The 20,599-nt window shown below is 37.5% G+C and overlaps 1 protein-coding gene across 1 annotated transcript; it reads right to left on the bottom strand.

The window, feature by feature from the left end:
* Nucleotides 1-86: 86 nt before the first annotated feature.
* uxs1 (UDP-glucuronate decarboxylase 1) lies at nt 87-20,303 on the bottom strand. The gene is made up of 15 exons (XM_062402853.1): nt 19,573-20,303; nt 18,073-18,100; nt 17,431-17,479; nt 17,129-17,172; nt 16,122-16,182; nt 15,306-15,486; nt 11,897-12,001; nt 8,226-8,285; nt 7,440-7,561; nt 3,163-3,282; nt 2,620-2,663; nt 1,705-1,765; nt 1,505-1,562; nt 1,240-1,343; nt 87-848 (listed from the first exon to the last, which is right to left on the bottom strand). The coding sequence occupies exons 1-15, from the start codon at nt 19,661-19,663 to the stop codon at nt 717-719; spliced, it is 1,260 nt and encodes a 419-aa protein (XP_062258837.1). The 5' UTR covers nt 19,664-20,303; the 3' UTR covers nt 87-716.
* Between the last annotated feature and the right edge of the window lie 296 nt (nt 20,304-20,599).

The following is a 20,599-nucleotide window of genomic DNA, read 5'->3' as shown; positions in this document are numbered from 1 at the left end:
GCACACACAGAGAGAGAGAGAGAGAGAGAGAGAGACAGACAGACAGACACACTATGTCTTCTACCCTTAAGAGCTCATACGCAAAATATTGAAAATATTTTATTAAAATAGCATCTTCACCTGAAATTGATAATGCACATCCTGAAATGAGATTTCACAAAGTAGATCACACTGAAGTCCTGATAAACACAATGAATAAAGTTGCAGCAACATTCTTTCTGGAACATTTTAACCGTCCTTGCTGCGCGCCACATGAGCAGCCAACAGGCAGCCGGAACGCCACTGATACGACAAAACATCCAGGACAGAAAAAGAAAAGTCAGGCAACCAAGCTCTGAGGACAAAACGCCATGAAACTGGTTAACACAAAGCACTGAGAGATTCTCATGTCTGCAATTTAAATATCAAAAGCACAAATTCACAAAGAAAAATAGGCTGAGTATCAGATTTGTTTGTCTGAAATAGCTGTTTTTGAGTCAGGCTTGTCCATCCAAACACGCAGGCTCGCGTGAGGTGAGGAAACCCACACACACAGTGCAGCTGCAGCTCCAGCACAAGGCAACGCTATTGTTTTCAAAAGACTCACAACATGTCTCTGCTTCTCAAAAACAAGAATCCATATCCCAGAGTGCTGTGGCCAGCAGTGTAGTTTAAAGAGTTGTCCTCTGAGGAGTGATCACATCCTTCTGGGAAAGTCTTTGGTGGGAAACACCAGCTCAGTTGTGTCTGGGCCGTCCTTTCTTCATGCGTGCAGCTTTAGGTTTGGGGATGTACTGGTTGTTGGCCTGATGCTCCAGTTCTTTGCTGAAGTAATGGATGGTTTTGTTCAAGCCCTCCTCCAGCGGCACCTGGTCCAAAAGACACACAACTCAGCACCACTTCAAAAATACACTACCAATTACATATACACCCATACAAACTGAGATGTAGACAATATAACTCAAATTATTGGCTATAAATAAGACGGTCACACTTAGTTTACCATTTATCATCTACTGATGATCTAGTTTCTTCTGCCACATAGTAGACACAATACTGTCTAAACTTTGGCCACGGAAGCAAAGAACTCCATTGGTATTTTGGAACAGGTATTTTTGTTTCACAATGCGATAACAATCATTAGCAGTGAAGCAAATGTTGTGTTTCAGAGTGTATTTCCCAAAAACTCCAAGGAATAACAATTTGAGATACTGGGAGAACAGTATGTGGGAGTTTGAGTCTTTCTTATGTTGAACGTACCACCGGCTCCCAGCCCAGCATCATCTTGGCTTTTCGGATGTCTGGTCTTCGCCTCTGTGGGTCGTCTTGGGCCTCAGGGAGGAACTGGATCTGACTCCGGCTCACTGGGAGAGTATGTTAATGTTCAGTTATAATGAGGGCATGGACATGGGCAGGTTATAATTTGTCCATGAACCCACAATAATGAGTAAACTACATGTATCATTTAGCGTAGGCAAGAATTTCCCGCAACACTATATAATAACTGTCAATCGATCTTACTTACCGACGAGACTTTTAATGAGACGAGCAAACTCCAATATGGTGTGTTCTTCCGGGTTCCCCTACAAACAGATGTCATACAAGTCCAACACATCAGTACCAGCAAAAGACAGAAAACACAGACTCGTGGGTAAATTGTCTGCTTATGTTTACCTAATTTTTCTATTTTAATTTGTGAAACGCAGACATGGAAGAAGAACTCACCAGATTGACGGGACTGCTGATGTTGCTGTTCATCAACAGAACCAGGCCGTTCACCAGGTCGCTGTGCAACGAATGAAAAACAGAGGCAGAGATTTAATGTGGATTCTCTTCTAGTGGATTCTCTCTTGAACCCCATGTGCCTTGTTCCTGAAGAGCATTGTGTTTAGTTTGTGTGAAGTGCAACATTAGTTTCTCAGCGGGCAGGCAATTGTTTCAATATAGCTTTTCTGTTTTGTTAATGGATTGGGTGGTACACAAAGTGGATTGCAACCAGAAGCAGATCAAAGCTCATATACGTTTCACTGCCACTTAGGGGGTTGTGTTTTCCTCATCTACTTGTTAGTTTGTTAGTTAGCAGGATTACGTAAAGTATTACTGGACGGAATGTCAGGAGACTTGGGAGGAAGGTCGTGGGATGAGTCAGGGAGAGCCAATTACATTTTACTGCAGAACCATGTCAGGGGACCAATCCAGGAATTATTTTCAACTTCCTTGGACATTGTGAGGACATTTTTGAGATTTTTACAGTTTTCCCTTGGTATTAGACTGTACAGGATTTATGTAGATTATGCACTACAACTGAAAATAATGTAATCGTTGAGGTTCACATAATGGAGATGTTTCTCAAAGACCTTGACATTTACCTGTTTACCTCTGCTGACCTCACACAGGGTAGAAGGTGCTTTATAGAGATACGAGAGCATCAAATGCTCAAAGTCTCTGATGTCTCATCTCTAAACTGATCAAACTAATCTCATCACATGCACACAAACGAATAAATATTCTTTTAACCTGTCAATGTCTGAGCATGTGAAGGTAATCAATTATGTCTTAGTTTCCTTATAGGGGGGTAGACAGCAATTCTATGTAAACAACTATAAAAATACAAGTTTAAACAACAGTTCATCGTCTTACCTTACATACTGAAAGGCCCGTGTCTGAGAACCACTACCATACACCTAGAGCAAAGACAAATACAAAAGGATTTTTATTCGTGTAAAAAACTCAAAACAAAAGTGAATGTGTGTTTCTCTGTCTCCGGAACAACAGACTTGAGCTGATTATTTTTGTTACGATTATGTTCAAATTTTTAGGGCTCTAAAGTTCATTGTAATTTGTGGCTTTCATATTAAACTCAATCAAAAGATATGCACACTTCTTCTTTTACCTATTTCCCTTTTCAGTGTCGGGTCTTAGAATCAAATGCTTTAAATCAAATTGTAAATAAATTATGATTAGAATGAAAAACTCCTGGATACAGATTAAAAATCTACAGATGTATCTGATATATTAATTATAGATGCACACTTCAGCAATAATCAGCTATCACCTCCCTGATGCTTACCTGGAACATACATGCGGAAAATGCTAGAATCAAATAAGACTGATGCGTACAGAGGTTTCGGTCTAATAAAGCAGGTGAAAGCACATGATCAGTGGTAATGTTAACATGCGTACAGTGAGAGGTTCTCCCTGTAGAGCCTGCAGGATGAAGTTGCTGACAACACGTCCGTCATTCATGTGCATCCGGGACCCAAACGTGTTGAAGATTCTCGCCACTCGCACCTCAACTCCTTCCTGTGAGCAAAGAGGAAAGGTGAGTCATTCATTTTCAAACTGCGTGCGGAGCCTTTGTATTAGATGATTTGGTAAAAACTGAATACCTGGTGTACTTAAATAATTCATCTTTGTGGAATATACAGAGCCTGACAGGTATTACATTTTCCAAGTTTCCCTACCTAAAAGTATAGACTGCTCAATCATCACACACATATTGAAACATTAAGATATGATAATATGGACCGCAGCAATAAATCAGCAGATTCTCACAATGTCTCAAACAACGCAAGTGTAGTAAGGAGATGAAAATCATCAACTCTCTAGAAAATCAGCAGAATGAAGTTCTTACTGATTGGCAGTGAAATATATCATAACTACACATTCTTCCGGCGTGTCACTCACAAGATTCATTTGCTTTAATATCTAAACTGCACTTGCAAAAAGATTTATTCATCAGCTGCCGAGGAAGCTAAAGCGAGACTGAAGCCTGTGTTTCAATTACCTTTTTACTGAATTTCCATTTTCAAGTTTAATGAAGAACAATCTTCTGCAAAAATGTCTGATGAAAGATTGCTGAATAACAGTGTTCACAGTGGTGAATAAAATAATGAATTGCCCTTTCTTTAATATGCGGCTGTTACAACATGGATCTGCCGACATGGAGAGGATTCTTACCGATAGTCAAAACAAAACTCTTGAAGTACAATAGAAGCATTTCAGTATTATACGATATGGGAGGGAACAGAGAGCAGTGTGAAGGTCACCATATGTCATGTCAAGATGCCCATAATCCTCAAGAGATACAGACTCTCAAGGTCCAACTAATCACAAACCCAGAGACGGGGTGCCATCAACCAAAACATAAAACATTAATCTAAATGTTCCTGCAGACACCGTCCGACCTTTTAGGTCAACGATCTGTGTAACATAATCAGTACCTGCCGTAGTATAACTCATGCAACATTTTAAAGGAATTAAAAAGGTGTGTAAGTCACTGCTTCCCTGAAATTTGTTTATTATAACTCCAGTAAAATCATAGACTTCAGCCTCTAGCACCCAACAACCAGTTCTCTAAAACCTACCCTTTAATTAAAATCCATTCCCTGATCTGTCCAATAGACTCAAAAAGAAAATGCATCTCTCTGAGCTGGAATAGTAGAGTACATTTTCAATTTGCCACTTTGACAATCCATGCAGTTTATAGTCTATACTGTGAATTTTTTTATTTCATCTGTAAATTGCTCTCTAATATGTGGCATAAGACAACAGGGGAATTTTGTTAGACATTGGCTAAAAGAGTGGCTATATCTGAAAGATCCCCCCCCCCCCCACACACACACACACCTTTAGATCAATGTGCATTTCTCAACAGTATGAACTTTTCTGTAAAGTTTAGGATTTAATACATGCGGTATCATGCATGTTCACTTTCCTAAAAAATGTTTCCTACACAGAGTTGATCATCAAGTGCTGATGAATTGGTCCTGTTTGCATGTGAAGCATAATTAGCGGCATTATGTGAGAATGTGTCGGATCAAATTAAATGAACGTCCTGTCAAATTACTCTTCAGGCAAGTATGACACAAAGCTCCCTTTCCACACATTTAGACACAAACTCTGACAAAGAATGAATAAATGAGGCTAACCACATCATGGAATCACACCCTGATCCAACAGTGGAATACAACTCTCCTGCTTTTTGAAAAACCATGGCCTTCTTACACCATTATCAGGCGTCAGTATAGACTATTTGGATGGGATGTGGACACATTTAAGCTCAGAAAACATGCATAAAACATGGAAATTATGTCGACTGTCCAGCTGAAAATGTGGAGCATGAATTTCAATTGACACTACCTGCAAATATATTCAGTAAAATGAGGCACAAGGACACAATGAGGACATAATGATAAAAGAGGAAGAAATATTTGGTCATGCAGAGCTGGAACCTGATACTCTTTACTGCTGAGAGGAATTAGCTTAATTCATGTTGAAAACAGTGTGAATTAATACACATTCGACACTCACTTTAGTCCTGATTAATGTGTCATGAATAAATTATTAATCCAAATATCATAAATTAGATTAATAACCGCTAAATAGGAAAAGTGTTAGGGACTCAATTAAGGAAAATATTATGGATGTAAAAATACTTTAAACCATACATGTGTAAATGTGACAACAAAACAACCTGTGTTTTTGTTGTGCTGATATTTTAATAATAAAATGGAAATCTACTGTACAGAGGGAGAAGTAGAGATTTACACCCAGAGAGGCGGACACTTGAAACCGATTTGTGTGAGGATATTTATACAATGACATTGGAATGATCGACCAATTTCACTTTGTTGAGTAATCCGGTGGTTTGGAGTTTATGATTCCAACCATGAGCCACAGCGTTCCCGCTTTGAATCTGTCTAGGAAACTAAGTCGCCTTTCTCCCTCATTTCTTGACATCTCCATCTATAGCAGCATTTATAAGGGGAAACAAAGTGCAGTGCCTGTAGTCATTCCCTGCTGTGAGGCTGCAACAAGTGATCACTGCTCTTCATGCCGAGGTTCAGATTAAACCAGCATTAGTGTCATCATATAACCATGAATCTTTCAGGGCTTTAATGTGCAAGTGGAAAATTTGAAAAGTAATTAAGGCTCACCAGCATGTGAGACTTGAGTTCTTTCAAAACAACTGGACATTTTATAGCTATGAGGTCAATGAAATATGGAAATTAACCTGCAAATCTGTGAAAAAATTGAGAAAAGATCGATGGGACTTCTTGAAGATGAAGTGTGAAATTGTAAATAAGCCATGGCTGCTGTTGTACATGGATACAAATGCGATATGTAGATGTAAATGATGGATTTGATAGAATAAACTGCACAGCCTAGAAACAGTTAACACTTGCCATAGTTGGAGATCCACATTTGAACATTTGCATTAGTGAAAGTGGTGCATCTCTTTGTTTAGTCATGATTACTAAATAATTCCACTAAATAATCACTTACTTATCAGTCTTGCATCATGGGGATATTGTATGTTTTAATACTTAAAAACTAATGTTCTTTTAAGAAAGAATGAACTTTATAATAGGACAATAAATAACACATTTATTTATGTGTTATACTCATTTGTTATTTTGATGATTATTATATCTACATTTAAGTCTGGCTGTATTTAAAATTGACCCTGAAAATGTGGCATATCCAGTTATTTACTGCCTTTCACTTTGAACTGGCTACAGCTCCTCTATAGTTTTATTTTTGATTTAATCTAGTTGCAATATATCAAAAGCAAAACCACTAAATAACATAATTAATAGTCCCTTTATTGATATCAGTAAGTAAAGTGTGAATATTAGAAAAAAATGTAATGTGAAAAATGTAATGTAACCCATACATGACATCTTAAGGGAGCATGATCAGATACAATTTCTGCTTAAAAGCATCATGTAAATCAATGCATCCGAAATCCACTGATACATAGTTTATAATGTTTGCCCTCTGTCTGAATAGTAGGTACGAAATGCTTTTTCATCCACTGCATAACCTCCACTCATCACTTTTTAAAGGTTAATGAAATTTGATTACATGACTGGGCAACAGATGTAATACAAGATATTTTTGTTCCTCTGCACAAACAACTGACAGCTGGATATCGAAAGGCTGCCATTTCCCTGAATTCTCCATGTAAGTGTGAAAAAAATAATGGGCAGCTGTGGAGACGAGGCAGATAAATAAATATCACCTGCCTGAAGGAAAGGCAAGAGGAGTCAATCATATCTGATCATCAAAGGCTGGTGTCAATCAAAGCGTAACAGGGGGGGGGGGGGGGGGGGGGATTATCACAGTCTAAACATCATTTGGATATTAATGGAAACGGGTGACATTTTCAAGGGCTTCACATTCCAGCACAAAACTCAACCCAGACTCAACACAAAATTCACCGACATGACTTATATCTTATATTAAATTATCCTCTCAAAGGAGGTCACTTAGCAGCATCTGAACCAATACCATTAGAGACCTGATGAAAAAAGCTGGAGACTACTTCATTATTCAGACCCAATAGACACATCTTCTTACTGCTAATGTTGTACAAATCTAAAATAAGGCACATCAATAGATTTATTAACCACCTAACAGTTTGTGTGTGTGCTGTAGAGTTTCAGTGATAATACCTGCTTCATGTAGGCATAACACATGGTCTCTGCTACTCGTTTCCCCTCATCGTAGCATGCTCGAGGACCGATAGGGTTGACATGACCCCAGTACTCCTCATTTTGTGGATGCACTTCTGGATCTAGAACACAAAGATTTCAGAAACCTTTCAGACACATTTTTAAAAGGAATGGATTCAGCGCTCTGTATAGAGAATAAGGCAGGGTTAATTTGGCATAATATGCTTCAGATCTTGCTTAGTTGAACACATTCACTGGATTTCTGTGACTTCAACTCCTCCGCTGGTTACGGCTAAGTACATGATTGGTTTCTCAGGAAACAGCTCTCTTTAGTAATTTCTGATACTCTGTGTGTGTAATGCTTGGCACAAATGTTAAATTTGCATTGTCAGATTATTCCCGAGGGACTGAGTGTCATAAATGCTGCATCTTAAAAAAAATGAATAGTAAATGAATTTCTACTAAAATACGATGCAGTTGTGACTGGATCCATTGATATACAAATAAACAACAGGGCTTGATGGAGCAGACAGCGTGTTTAAAAAGACATATTGTGTAAAAATGTAATGCAGGCCATGCTTGGGAAAGGTTTGGCACATGATATATACTCAGTGTTAAAAAAAACTGTATTTTCCTGCAGGATCTAGAAATCATAAAAAATATATTTGTCCACACATGTCCATTGAGTACTACTTGCAAAGAGGTTCTTAAAGTTGACCTTTTACAGAGAAAGTCATCTGTTAACTTAAAGAACACTTCGATATGAGTGCAAGGCATCTTTCTTACCTCCATAAACCTCAGAGGTCGAAGCAAGGAGAAGTCTGGCGCCCACACGTTTGGCAAGACCTAAAAGCCAAACGACACAATCAGATCAGTCTTCTTTTACTAGAAAAAAACCACGGCCTTAGACCTGAGAAAATACACACATACGAAGGCGAAAGAGCACATAGTGTGAACCCTATGAAATTACCAGGTTTACTGCTTTTATTTGTCATAAACTGTGACTTGAACTTCATCTTTAATCACACCTTCTGACAATCACAATATAATCCTGATGTCCTAAAGCTATTTACGCACAACCAATTGTAATTTTCTGTGTCATTATTGAGTAAATCCAATAGACTGTGTTTTAAAATGGACAACATGACAGCTCCTCAGGTGGAGCCGAGGTGTCTCGAGCACCACCTGGTGGCTAGGTTATGAATACAGCCTTCTCCGTGTTATTTGATGGGACATGGACCAAAAAAAAAAGTCAATGCACACGTCAAATACCTATTCTCTAAGATGGAGTCTTTCATTTTAGCTTCTTATTTTCACACTGATGTTTATTCAAGAGCTTAATTTTCTGCAAGGTTTGATTTCAATTACTTCCTTGAAGTGAAATTTCATGATTAAATGCTCAGATTGATTCGTTATTGCTCGTGCATAAATGAACATTGGGTTTAGTAGCATGTCAAAAGGTCCTTTGGCAACAATTACCTCAATAACCTCAAATAATTGTAGCTGCAGCTCAACCTGTAAAATGTTCAGGATAGACAATAGTCAACGTGCTGCAGTATGGAAACCCATTTCCGCCACTGTGACGAAGAAAATAAAAATAATGTATCTCATAATTATGAGATAGTATCACACACACGCAGTCCTTTTGACAGAGGATTATTTAAAAAGGACACATTTTGAGTACCTCATAGTATTTGTGGCAGTATTCTAACTAGTACTCCAACAATATCAGTTTCACGAAGAACTTATGGTAAAAAAGATTTTTATCCTTCATCTAATATAACAGAATAAGCTCAGCCATTTTTTGTGGAGGGGCTATGACACAGGATTACTCAAAACTGCTCCTCTAAACCTCAGAACCGCTTCACAACAATGACCGTAAATGTGCAATCAATTGGATACGTGAGAAACAACAGTCGGCTCTTCTGAAAAAATGCAAACACTAGAGGCGACGGCCGTCTCTCAGCCATGGCTTCCCTGCTCTGCTGCTGTCAGAGTATCAGTCAGTAGTAACAGTCAGTATCTCATAATAATGAGATTTTAAGTCATAATCTAATATAGCAGAATAAGCTCAGCCATTTGGAACACTTACTTCACATCATATGTAATATGCGTTAATATAAACCATATAGATACTATATATAATTTTATACAATAATACTGTCTTTTGCACACTCTGTCTACATATTCTTACACTCATAGTATATTATATTATCTATTGTATCGTCAAATACTTATATTTATACCCGTACTATATATCATATATTATATCATACTCTTGGTATATTCTTTGTAAATATAAGTCTATATACACATATTTATACATGTTTACATGTTACTATTATTATTATTATTATTATATTTTACTATTATTATTATTATTATATATACTGTTGCTGCCAATATTACTATATACTGCTATTATATTGGTATAATTACTATCATATATAAATATATATGATATACTATATATACTGTACTATTTTTTATATACTGTCTAACAATAACATTACCATCATATCATCAGTACTATTACCACCATCTGCCACTGCACCTTATCTACCTATTTATCTTGTCTTTCTGTTTTTATTCTTTCTACCTCAATATTTTATATTTTATTCTATTGTATTGTATTTTATTGTATTCAAATGTACCGGCTGCTATGACGACTTAATTTACCTTCGGGGATGAATAAAGTAATCTATCTATCTATCTATCTATCTATCTATCTAATAATTATTATTATTATTATATTTCTTGTTGACAATATACAGTTAAGAAATTAGGAAGGAACGTGAAAAGTTAAAATACTTTTTCCAACCGACACTGAATGTTTGAGGGATGTTTTTTTGAATTGGTAAGATGATCAGATAGCTTTTGTTCACAAATTAACTTAGATTCAATTGTTACATAAATTACCCAAAGTTCCCTTACCTTGCCTGGGAATAGACTGAACCACTGCTGAGCTCACACAATCCACAAAAAGTGTCTCTTTTGTAAATACAAACAGTGCACCTGATTGTATTGTCGAGCACACAATGCTCTGAATATAATTTTAAGTTATGTCAATATACACATGGTTTGGAAATACTTTAAAATGGTTATTACTGACTGAAGAAAAGAATGAACACTGCAGTTCACAGATGGCATCTTTAAAGCTGTTAGCTTCATCCATCTGGTAGTATGGATTACTATTTTAAATGTTTTAAACAGATCTCTTGATAATAGCTCTATCTGGCACTGACAGCACTGATGAAAAATGGGGTGGTGTAAAATAAAAACACAAAGGAAGCAGAGAGTTTTCCATTTTCTCAGATGGTATAAATTATAGATTTTAAACATTGTTTTGCTGTTGAAAGCTTAATGACCATTATAAAGGAAGAATGTTTTCGCTTATCTCACAAAATCTTCACATCAATTTCAGCTGTATATAAGATATTTTGCTGGATTTTGTCATGGGCAAAAGCTGAACATGTGACAAGTGAGAGGATAAGGGAAGAAAATACTTTCACTACTCTTCTTGCCCCACACGACAAGGTGAAGAAAAACAATTAATGATTAAAAATCTTTACAGACAAAATCTAAAAGAACCAAAGAATCTCCTTGCAGTTGGAATGATATAAAAGACACTTTTCCTCCAAGTATCCAGAAATGAAGTCAATATATCCTGCATACGAGTGGCACTATCTTACATTATCTTACAGCCAAAATTATTTGCGGTAGATCGATCCAGGATAGCGACGTCCTGTTAATGCAAGCACTTGACCAATCATGAGTCAGTCGCATATCTCGATTGTGATGTCTCACTCCATTTTTAAAGTATCAAATAAAAATTGTATCAGACACATGAACAGTTGGAAATGCAGTAAATCAGTATGATAAGAACTACTTAAATGACAGAAAGCATCTTTGAATTCTTTGGGTTAATGTTTAGTCTGTGTGGAGGAAAATTCCACAGTCCAGTGTCTAAAGCAGTGGTAATCCCCTGACTAGGTGTCTCACTGCTGTGATACAGTCTACCTGACAGGATGGAACCCTTATTTGGTGATGTTTTTCTTCTGACTGGTACCGCGGACGGACGGACACAGCAGATAAGACACAGATGATGATCTCATGTCTTTCATGTCTTCTTTTTTTCATATGATGTCTTATGTAACGTCTCTTTGTATAAGTTCTGGCTTTTATGAACTTGCGGCCAGTTCCATTTTGATGACCCGTGCTTGTTGTATAAATTTGCAAAGCTTATTATGCAAAAATTATTATTATTGGCTTCACTTTATTTACAGTCTGTGCTTGAAACCAGCTTATTCATAGTTTGTCGGGGTTTATAAATCTGATAAACCACGACAGATCTATTTAACCTGTAGTTCAGAGGTAACCAACAGGTCAACTGCGATAAACTGGTCGGTCACGAGAACCTCGAAAGAAACTGCAAAATCAATTAATATGATACTTACCAAGCATGTTCAGAGTGCCGATGGTGTTGGTCTTGAGGGTTTTGATGGGATTGTACATGTAGTTGGGGGGAGAGGCTGGAGATGCCAGGTGATAGATCTGGTCCACTGTGTAAAAACCAGAAGAAACATCAGTCATCTTACCTTGAAAAATATATATAATTTAATGTAATGACAGGTCAACCAACTGATTTCCATTGTTTTTATTTCCTCAATGTTGCTGCTTTTTGGACACTTGGCCTTGTATCACTCATAAACAGCCTTGGAGATGCAAAGTGCAGCATAATGAGAACAGACATTTTAAATTTAAAATAGAAATGTTGAATAGCAAATTCAAGCTGAAGGATGTGCCTGTCTACTGTGACCCATGTCAACTCAAAAGCAAGAGCCAACTAATCTACACTTTAATGAAGCTCAAAATGTGAAACTTCTCTCCTTATACACTCAATAAGAGATGTTCCAATACCATTTATACCTTCCCGCTGCTGATTCCAATAGCATTGGCTAATAGCAAGTGCTGATCCGATACTAGTATTTTTAAAAATAACTCATCTAATATATTCAACAGCTGTATGCTACTCACTCTGTATAGTAGTGATGACTTGGGATCATTGCTGTATGGCCTGGCTAAACCCATAGACAACCAAATATATACAGAGAGTTAATGTCATACAATTGTTTTCATTATCTTGTTTGAAAGTCATAAGTAAAAAAGAATACCAATGATAAAATCTAGGAATACACATCACAAGTGCTGCATATGGTAAATATCATTGTTTTACTTATTGGACTTTTCAAAGTTAAATATTGCCAAATTGCAGAAATTTATCTGGCTCTGGCTTCCGCTACTCCAGAAATCCTGTCTTTTTTGTCATTTTAAAAACAATTCTTGCCAGAAGCAGTATAGCAAAGCTTCTGGGTAAGGGTTAGCTGCCAATAATTTACTTTTGGTAAAAATAAATATCATCTGAGTGAAACTAATATACTCGTTAGAAATGGTATCGAATCCCTTCACAGATTCACGTCCATTCCCAACCTGGTATTTTTCGACAGTTTCTGAGGTATTTCCAATGCTGGTATTGGTAAAGCAACATCTCTACTCTTATTGACCATCAAGGAAAACAACTTAATAGTTATTGAGTGACTTATAGCACAGATAAAACTAATCATTAGATTAAAGAACCTATTGTTTTTACTAGTGCTGTCAAACGATTAAAATATTTTATCGCGATTAATCGCATTTATTTCATAGCTAACTCGCAAAATTGTATCTATTCTTAATGTCCCTTCATAAATTGTTTCTCCATAATTTGTGCGGGGTTTTAATGCTCTATCAACATGGAAAGTGGATTGGCTTGCTTTATGCAAATGTTTTATTTTATTGAAAAACAACATTGCCAAACAGGGCGGTACAAAATAAAATTATAAAGTGCACATTTCAAATAAACAAGGACTCAGCCTATAGTGCAGTTAAATCATGGCTTAATATTTTCTTTTTTTCAAGTCTGTTGTGAACATAGCAGTCAGGCCTCTCAAACAGACAAGCAACAAAATAACAAACAAACAAAATACGGCCTACTTTGAAACAAATTAAACACAGAACTGTGTAGGGCTATTTGAGTCCTCCCCATATTTGTGGAAAATGTATGAAATAAGAAGTACCCTATTTTGAAATAAATAAAAACATATAGCTGCAGCCTAGTAGCTTAAAAACATATATTTTAGTTGGCGAAATATTAAAACAAAAAGCGAGAGCAGGTCAGACTGGAGGCGAACACAGATACTGAAGCTCGATAGAAACCAACTGCAGCTTCTGCTCTGATCGAGAAGCTGAGGCGCCGATCTCTGATCAGCTGAGACCAGAGAAACTCTGTGTTTCCACTGTTTTCATAGTTAAGAAGCAGTGAGTCGCTGAGAGGCTGCTTCACGTGAACAAGCTCTGATCTCACTCGGTCTCCCTGAGCGAGTGAGCAGGGCAGGGGGCGGGGCTACAGTGCGCTATCTGGAATCACACACACACAGACACACACACACACACACACTCGCCCGGTCCTTGTTCTTCATGACGGCCTGATACGATGATGTTTTAAAAAATGATTGTGACTTAGTCAACCACCAACATGCAAAAGTGTGTGTCACAAAACAAAAGTGTGTGTCACACTGCGAAAGCGTGAGAGTTGGCAGCTCTGCGTTAATCTCGCGATAAAAAAATTGACGGCGTTAAAATGGGTTTGCGTTAACCTGAATTCTTCTTCAATGCACAAAACTACAAACCCTACAAAGTCTTCATTATTGACAAACACATATGTTTATGAGCCACATGTTCACTAGGGTTTTGGGTTTTCACAGCTTGTGGCCGTCTGTCCGAATCAATATGCAGCTGGCATGTATTATACTACATTATTATTATTACTATATTTAATGTGAACTGGACAAGGGTGAATGACTCTAATCAATCACATAAAATCAGTGCATCTCTGGCATTGTCCATGCACTTCATCCTACTCATAATACAGAAATCTATCTAGGTCAATTTACCTGTGGTTGTGAAATAATCATCTAAAAATAGCCACAATCACCATCTTTCTCATCTTATCACTAGTGGGTGGGTGAAGTGAATGTCTTGTTCTTACTACAAAATCTTTGTTCAACACAGCGGTTCTCTGATTATGTCAACAAACCAAGACATGACACCCCGTGGAGCTCTCTAAGACTTGAACATTGCAGGTGGATGAGGGGGTGGGAGTGCCTGCTGCTTCTGATCTGAAAACTCTACAGTAATTAATTTCTGCCAATGCTGTTTATAAGTGTTTTAGAACTCCACATCCACCCTCTCATAAGAATGTAATGTAAAAGTCTTACTATACTCAACAGGGTGTTTTTGACAGCTTGAATACTTGAAAATACAATAGATCAGAAATGGATCAGGCTATAAAATGCAAAATACTAAAATGCTGGAATTGGCTCATGACATTCTGAGCATTATAGGTCGAACTATCCCTTTAACACCTGAATTTGAAGAATAACAGGTTTGTCCCAATACTTTTGTCCATATAGTGTATTTAATATCTATTCAAAAGGCCAAACAACCCATGACCTCATGTTTCCTTGAGCAAAAACTGATAATTTACTGACCAACCGAATTAGATTATATCCATTGAATGACAATTTGTTCAATGACTGCTTTGTCCTACACTTTCCACACTCATAATTTGATTAACAATGGTGTGGTAACCCATTCAGAGTAAATGATGATTATTCCTGAGCTGAAAAAGAAAATTCTTACAAACTATGGCAGAGGTGGGAGACATATGACATATGACATCCGAAATCCAAATAAATTCTCAAGACAGTTCAAAAAATATTACACTAATAAAAAAAAATCAACCCCAATTCTTTTTCTGTTGCTCACCTTCTATATAGAGAGGCTCCACTACATCATGATTGATGAGTTCAAAGTTCTCATGGCCAATCCAGTGCTCTACATTTCTTTTCCTCCCTGTGAAGAAGTTGTCCACCACAGTCACTTCATGGCCGTCCATCATCAGTTTGTCAGTCAGGTGGGAACCAACAAAACCAGCTCCTCCAGTAATCTGGAGGGAGATCACATGTATTTTAGCGATATAAGAGAGTTCAGGAAACAGGCATGAAAGTGGCTGAGAGAACACTGTGTGAATGTCGAGCTAGAGCAATAACTTAAACCCAACTGAAAGTCTCTTTAGAGCTTTGGAGGATCCATGAAAGGATATGAATACTTACTGGTCGCTAATGTGATGATTCGCAAAATGTGAAAATGTAGATTGGTATTGCAGACTGCACCTTAATAGCATGTATACTAATACTATATTCAGTTGTAAAACGACAAAGAAATTATCTGTCTGAAAATGCCCGTTGTTAAATTGTTAAATAAATAAAAAATAAGTAAAAAAAGGTTGGTAGACAGATAGACAGACAGAGCAGTGTTCCGTGCATCTATAGTCACATGATTGGTAAAATAAAATCAAGATTGCAGAAAACCTGATTTCCATTTAGAATGATTGGAAAGTGTCTAAATGATACCTGAAGGTCTCTCTAGTCCGGAACTGACCCTCTCAGCAACCTTAACCTTTGAGTGTACTACTTGATGTGCTACACAAAAAAAATTCTAAATGGTAAGTGAACTGCACCTATGTATGGCCAAAGGCCCTCGGCACAAGGATTTCACACTTATCTTGAAGATGATTCTTACCAGAATTCTCTTCCGATCCTTTTCTGACAGGAATTTGACAGGAGGGTATTTCTGAGAAAAACTGTGAAAGACAAGACAAATCCTTTAGCATTGAGCCTCTGGAGGAAATAATACATGAAAGCAGAACAGAACTAGGGCTAAGACGTAGCTGATTTGTCTCAAAGAACTTAAGTCTGATTAAAATGCACTGAGGAAACATGGCATCTTACTGTATCTGTGTTTAACTTAAAAGAGATGGAGTTACTAAATTAAGTGTTTCTAACTATATATTGAAATTACCTTTATTTGACTAAAATCAGAAAATCTACTTACAGATTAAGACTGTGGATGATATAGAGACATACATTTCAGAAATGGACAATTGTGAGTAAAATATTATTAAACGTGGCTAAGCTTATGAAAATAAAGTTGTATTTAACCAGTCTTGTTTTTTTTAATCACTAATATCATAGCTGTACTCCTGCCTCATCAGCATTCAAATGGACAAACATGTCTCAACCTCTGAAAGTGAAATTTAGCACTGTTGTCATCTTTCTTCTTGAAATAAATACATTTCTCACATGTCTTCCTCTCTGCCATGACTCAGTCGAGTTCTAGATTCCAGAACCTCTGTTTTGTAAAATGTAAACGTCAGAAAACAATTCTGTCAGTGATGTGTGTACCAGGTATATGATTCAGAAGGCTCTGACAATTTTGAAACCACTTTTCCTTCTGAAGAGGTTTTTGATTCCCATCCCTATGCTCACTTGGATGAGATCATCTGGCCTACTACTGATCCCTCATTAGCATTCAGGGCATAGAGGGAGCTAAAAAAATTAACATTTTAAGCAAAAGGTTTCAGCAGGAGCTGAAATGGAAAGGACCATGTGACTTTTAACACTATAATATGTTTTATTGGATCGCTTTACAATCATCTGACAACAAAGAAGGAAAAACAACATGCAAATCAATCCAACAAATTTTGAGTACATGTTCATCTATTTAAGAATAAAACAAAAGGTACACACCTTTGTTCAAGATCACGAATCTTCTCTCTGAGAGGAGCCACAGCCTAAAGGGAGATACAAAGTTTGTGATACTGTATGTAAGATAAGAACACAGGTTTATGCTTAGAAAATATCAAATGGATCCTATAGTGTTTATTGATGGCAATGTTAACACATCAGTACACATTGGCCAGCTTAAGAATAACCTAACATTCATGTCTTTACCAAGGGGTTATCTTGTAAACACTTAATCATATTTCAATATCGGCTAATAACACACAGAGGAGCTCTTCAGAAAGCTTAACTGGGTGACAACAACTCACCTCATCAATTCTCTGCTCAATCTTCATTTCTCCGTGTTCTTGTATTGATCTGAGAAGTGCAAAGACAAGGAGAGGGTGATAACATGCTGGCCCTGGCAGGCATAGTCACAATGCCAGAAAAAAACCAGCACTTAACATCAAGAACATCATTAGGTAACAACAAATGACCCACCACCTGAAATCCAGAGGGATGTATGGATACAATTTTACATCACAATATCTATTTTCTTATGGCTCCCAACAGTTTAGTGTTTGCTGTTAATGGATAAAATAACCAGAGAGGAATGTTTGCTTTTTGCTAACTCAGTTACTGAAAAACAGTAACGCTAGAAAATATAAAATATCTACATTTTCACGGATTTGTAACGTTCAATAATGGTCTATATAAGGGACAACAATTCATTCATAAAGGCATTGCAAAATCCTATTTAATATAATTATATTAATTTGCATGTATCTACATGAACAATAAACCTAACCCCTACTATTATATTATATATAAAGGATGGATGGGGGATGTGTAATTACATCCAGTCATTTGCGAGACATGAGCGTTAATCATGAGAATCTAGCATTAGCTTTAGCTACAATGGCATAATTAAAAATGTTAATTATATATATTTAAAAAATCAATTACTGTACCTCATGTTTGTGTATGTTCCCCAGACAGCTGGAAGAGAAAAAGAGAAATCTTGGGATGAAAATGGCAGGATCGTGAATACAAAGTAAATACAAAGTATAGAGCAGTGTCACATCCAACGATACCAGACTGTCTGATAAACTTCTACTCGTGTCATTTCATGATTTATTCTGTTGCCTTGGTTTTTAGATATGAGTCTTCGCAGCAGCAGTCACTGAGAACGAAATCCATAATTTCTGACACTGTCAGAATACTGCAGCACAGGATGCAAAAGATTACCACCAGGTACAGATATTGATGATGACAGCCCTGTTGAAATAAATGTATTATTCTTACAAATTAACCACTTTTCCACAGTTAGAAAGTCCATTCAACATAATTTCCTTGTAAAATAGAAATGTGATTAATTTTGATAAAATAACCTAAACTGCGCCATTTTGAAGACAACATGGGTTTAACAGACAACATGTTCACTGTGCATTGTCCTCAATACAACCACTCTTCGGCAAAGCAGCGAAGGAAAACATTTTGATGTAAAGTGTGTAGTTTGATAATTTTGCAGTGCATAGCGATGTCCTTTTATTTCACGTATACTGACAACATAGCTGCAATAAACAACTCTGTTGATTAAACTGTTGATGGTCACATAGTTTGTCCACCCGGGCCTTCTCCAACTCCACTGTCTGCAGTCCAATGAACACACAGATGCAAAAATAAAAAAGAATGGTGGCCATATTGGAAAAAATGTACTCAATAAATTCAGCATCACTTTTGGTCAGGTTCTTATTTCATATAAAAGGTTACAGTAACCGAAGCACCGGTTAAATGTAAGTGCACTCAATTCACATAAACAAATCCTCTCATTTGGGAAAATGAAAACCTTCATCTGTAGATTTCACAGTTTTCTCCAGTTTTCATTCAAATAAAAGACCAGCAAACCTCAATTAAATAATCTACCCTAACCCTATCTGTATTACGTCCCTAGATTAAAGTCCCTCTCTCCCTAATGTAATTACCTGCACTTGATGATTTGATAGTTCATCATGAATACCTTTTCTTTTACATTTTTGTTCAAACCATCAGCCTGCTCGCTTCAGTAGTGACTCATCCATCATTTCAAGCCCAACCAGTTTGGCAGGGCACTCTGCAAGGATTTAACTACAACATATATTTCATCCAGTAACACGTTAAACTACTCACTCAGGAATTACTGGTGGTCCATACAACTATCAATAGTAGTATAATTTAGTAAAATAGTTCAAGTACAATTTCATCAATAGTAACAGGACTAATATATTGAACGTGTGCATTGTGCAAGCACAGCACATAATGCATCTACCGATTTATAAACTGTTTTATTGTGATTCATATGAAGATTTCAAAAGTCAAATCCTGTCAATAGTTCACAGTTTGGATGTGTTAGAACTTATAATAATGGCACAGGGAACGTGACAACTTTGACTAATTAAAATACACTCACATGGACAAACCTATGTACTTACAGGCAATGTAGGCGATCAAGGCGAGGGCAAAGAGTAGCTTCATCATTCTTCGATTTAATCCTGATATGAGCCAGATGACCCGCTTCATCATCCAGGAAAGCAAACGAGCCACACGTTCAGGTCCAACTAACGCATTTTGAGCTGCCACCGCTCATGTCCCCCTTATGTGGAGCTCGGCGTTGTTCTAGCTTAGTCCCGACCCGGCTAGCTCACCTGGTACACCGGACTGACAAGCTAGCTGCTGTTGCTGCTACGTCAACACCGGCAGGAGCAGTTTACGTGGCTAGCGGCGCACACAGGTAGCACAACACCATCAGCTGGCGAGCTGCACTGTCACCGTCAACACTCACTACCGCACCTGAACTTTCTTATCAGCGCCACTCATCCTCCCACTGAGAAGACAGCTTGCATATATACCACTTCTTTCTTATTGATATGTGAAAGGCACATTAGGAAACCGTGTTGACGCTGCGGAATCCAAAGCCGTTAGCAGCACATTAGCAGGTAGCTACAGCCAGCTAGCGAGCGGCTACAACCGCGTCCCTCTTCCCTTCATGGCGGCTGCTGGAAACTGAACACAGGCTTATTCTGTCAGGCAAAAAAACACCCAGTGAAACTTCGGGGGAAACACGGAAACATCTCGCCTGTCAGCAACACGCATGTCGGGGTTTGGTCCAGTCTGTGTCGGGCCGGGGAACATCACATGAGCGATGAGTCAGTGCTCGATTTAGCAGCCTGACTTTTCCTGCAGCGCCGTTGTGACGCCTTGGCGAACCTCTAACAACAATACAAATATTGATAAAAATAATATTAACTGTTATATTCCAGCCACCATCGACCTAATCGCCACGTGTAGTTTAATAATGTGATGTTGCGTTGTATTCAATCTGTTTCGTCTATATTCTTTTTTCTTCAAGTTCCAGAAGGATTTTCGACACTGACACAATGGTTCATTCATTCCTCCACAGCGAAACTTTCCACGGTGCAGTGAACGCACCTTGTTGGTTTTCCCACTTCAGCCTGACAC

Source organism: Platichthys flesus, chromosome 13 (assembly GCF_949316205.1).
Source record: "Platichthys flesus chromosome 13, fPlaFle2.1, whole genome shotgun sequence".
Classification (NCBI taxonomy): Eukaryota; Metazoa; Chordata; class Actinopteri; order Pleuronectiformes; family Pleuronectidae; genus Platichthys; species Platichthys flesus.
This window is presented reverse-complemented; position numbering and strand designations above follow the sequence as displayed.

What these genes read in the sequence shown, in the direction of transcription:
- uxs1 (XM_062402853.1), bottom strand. Translation starts at nt 19,663, where the DNA reads ATGATGAAGCGGGTCATCTGGCTCATATCAGGATTAAATCGAAGAATG. An exon ending in GACCTCTGAGGTTTATGGAG is followed by an intron (nt 7,562 to 8,225) that starts GTAAGAAAGATG and finishes TTTGTGTTCTAG; the next exon opens with ATCCAGAAGTGCATCCACAA. An exon ending in GTTATGCCTACATGAAGCAG is followed by an intron (nt 3,283 to 7,439) that starts GTATTATCACTG and finishes CTTTGCTCACAG; the next exon opens with GAAGGAGTTGAGGTGCGAGT.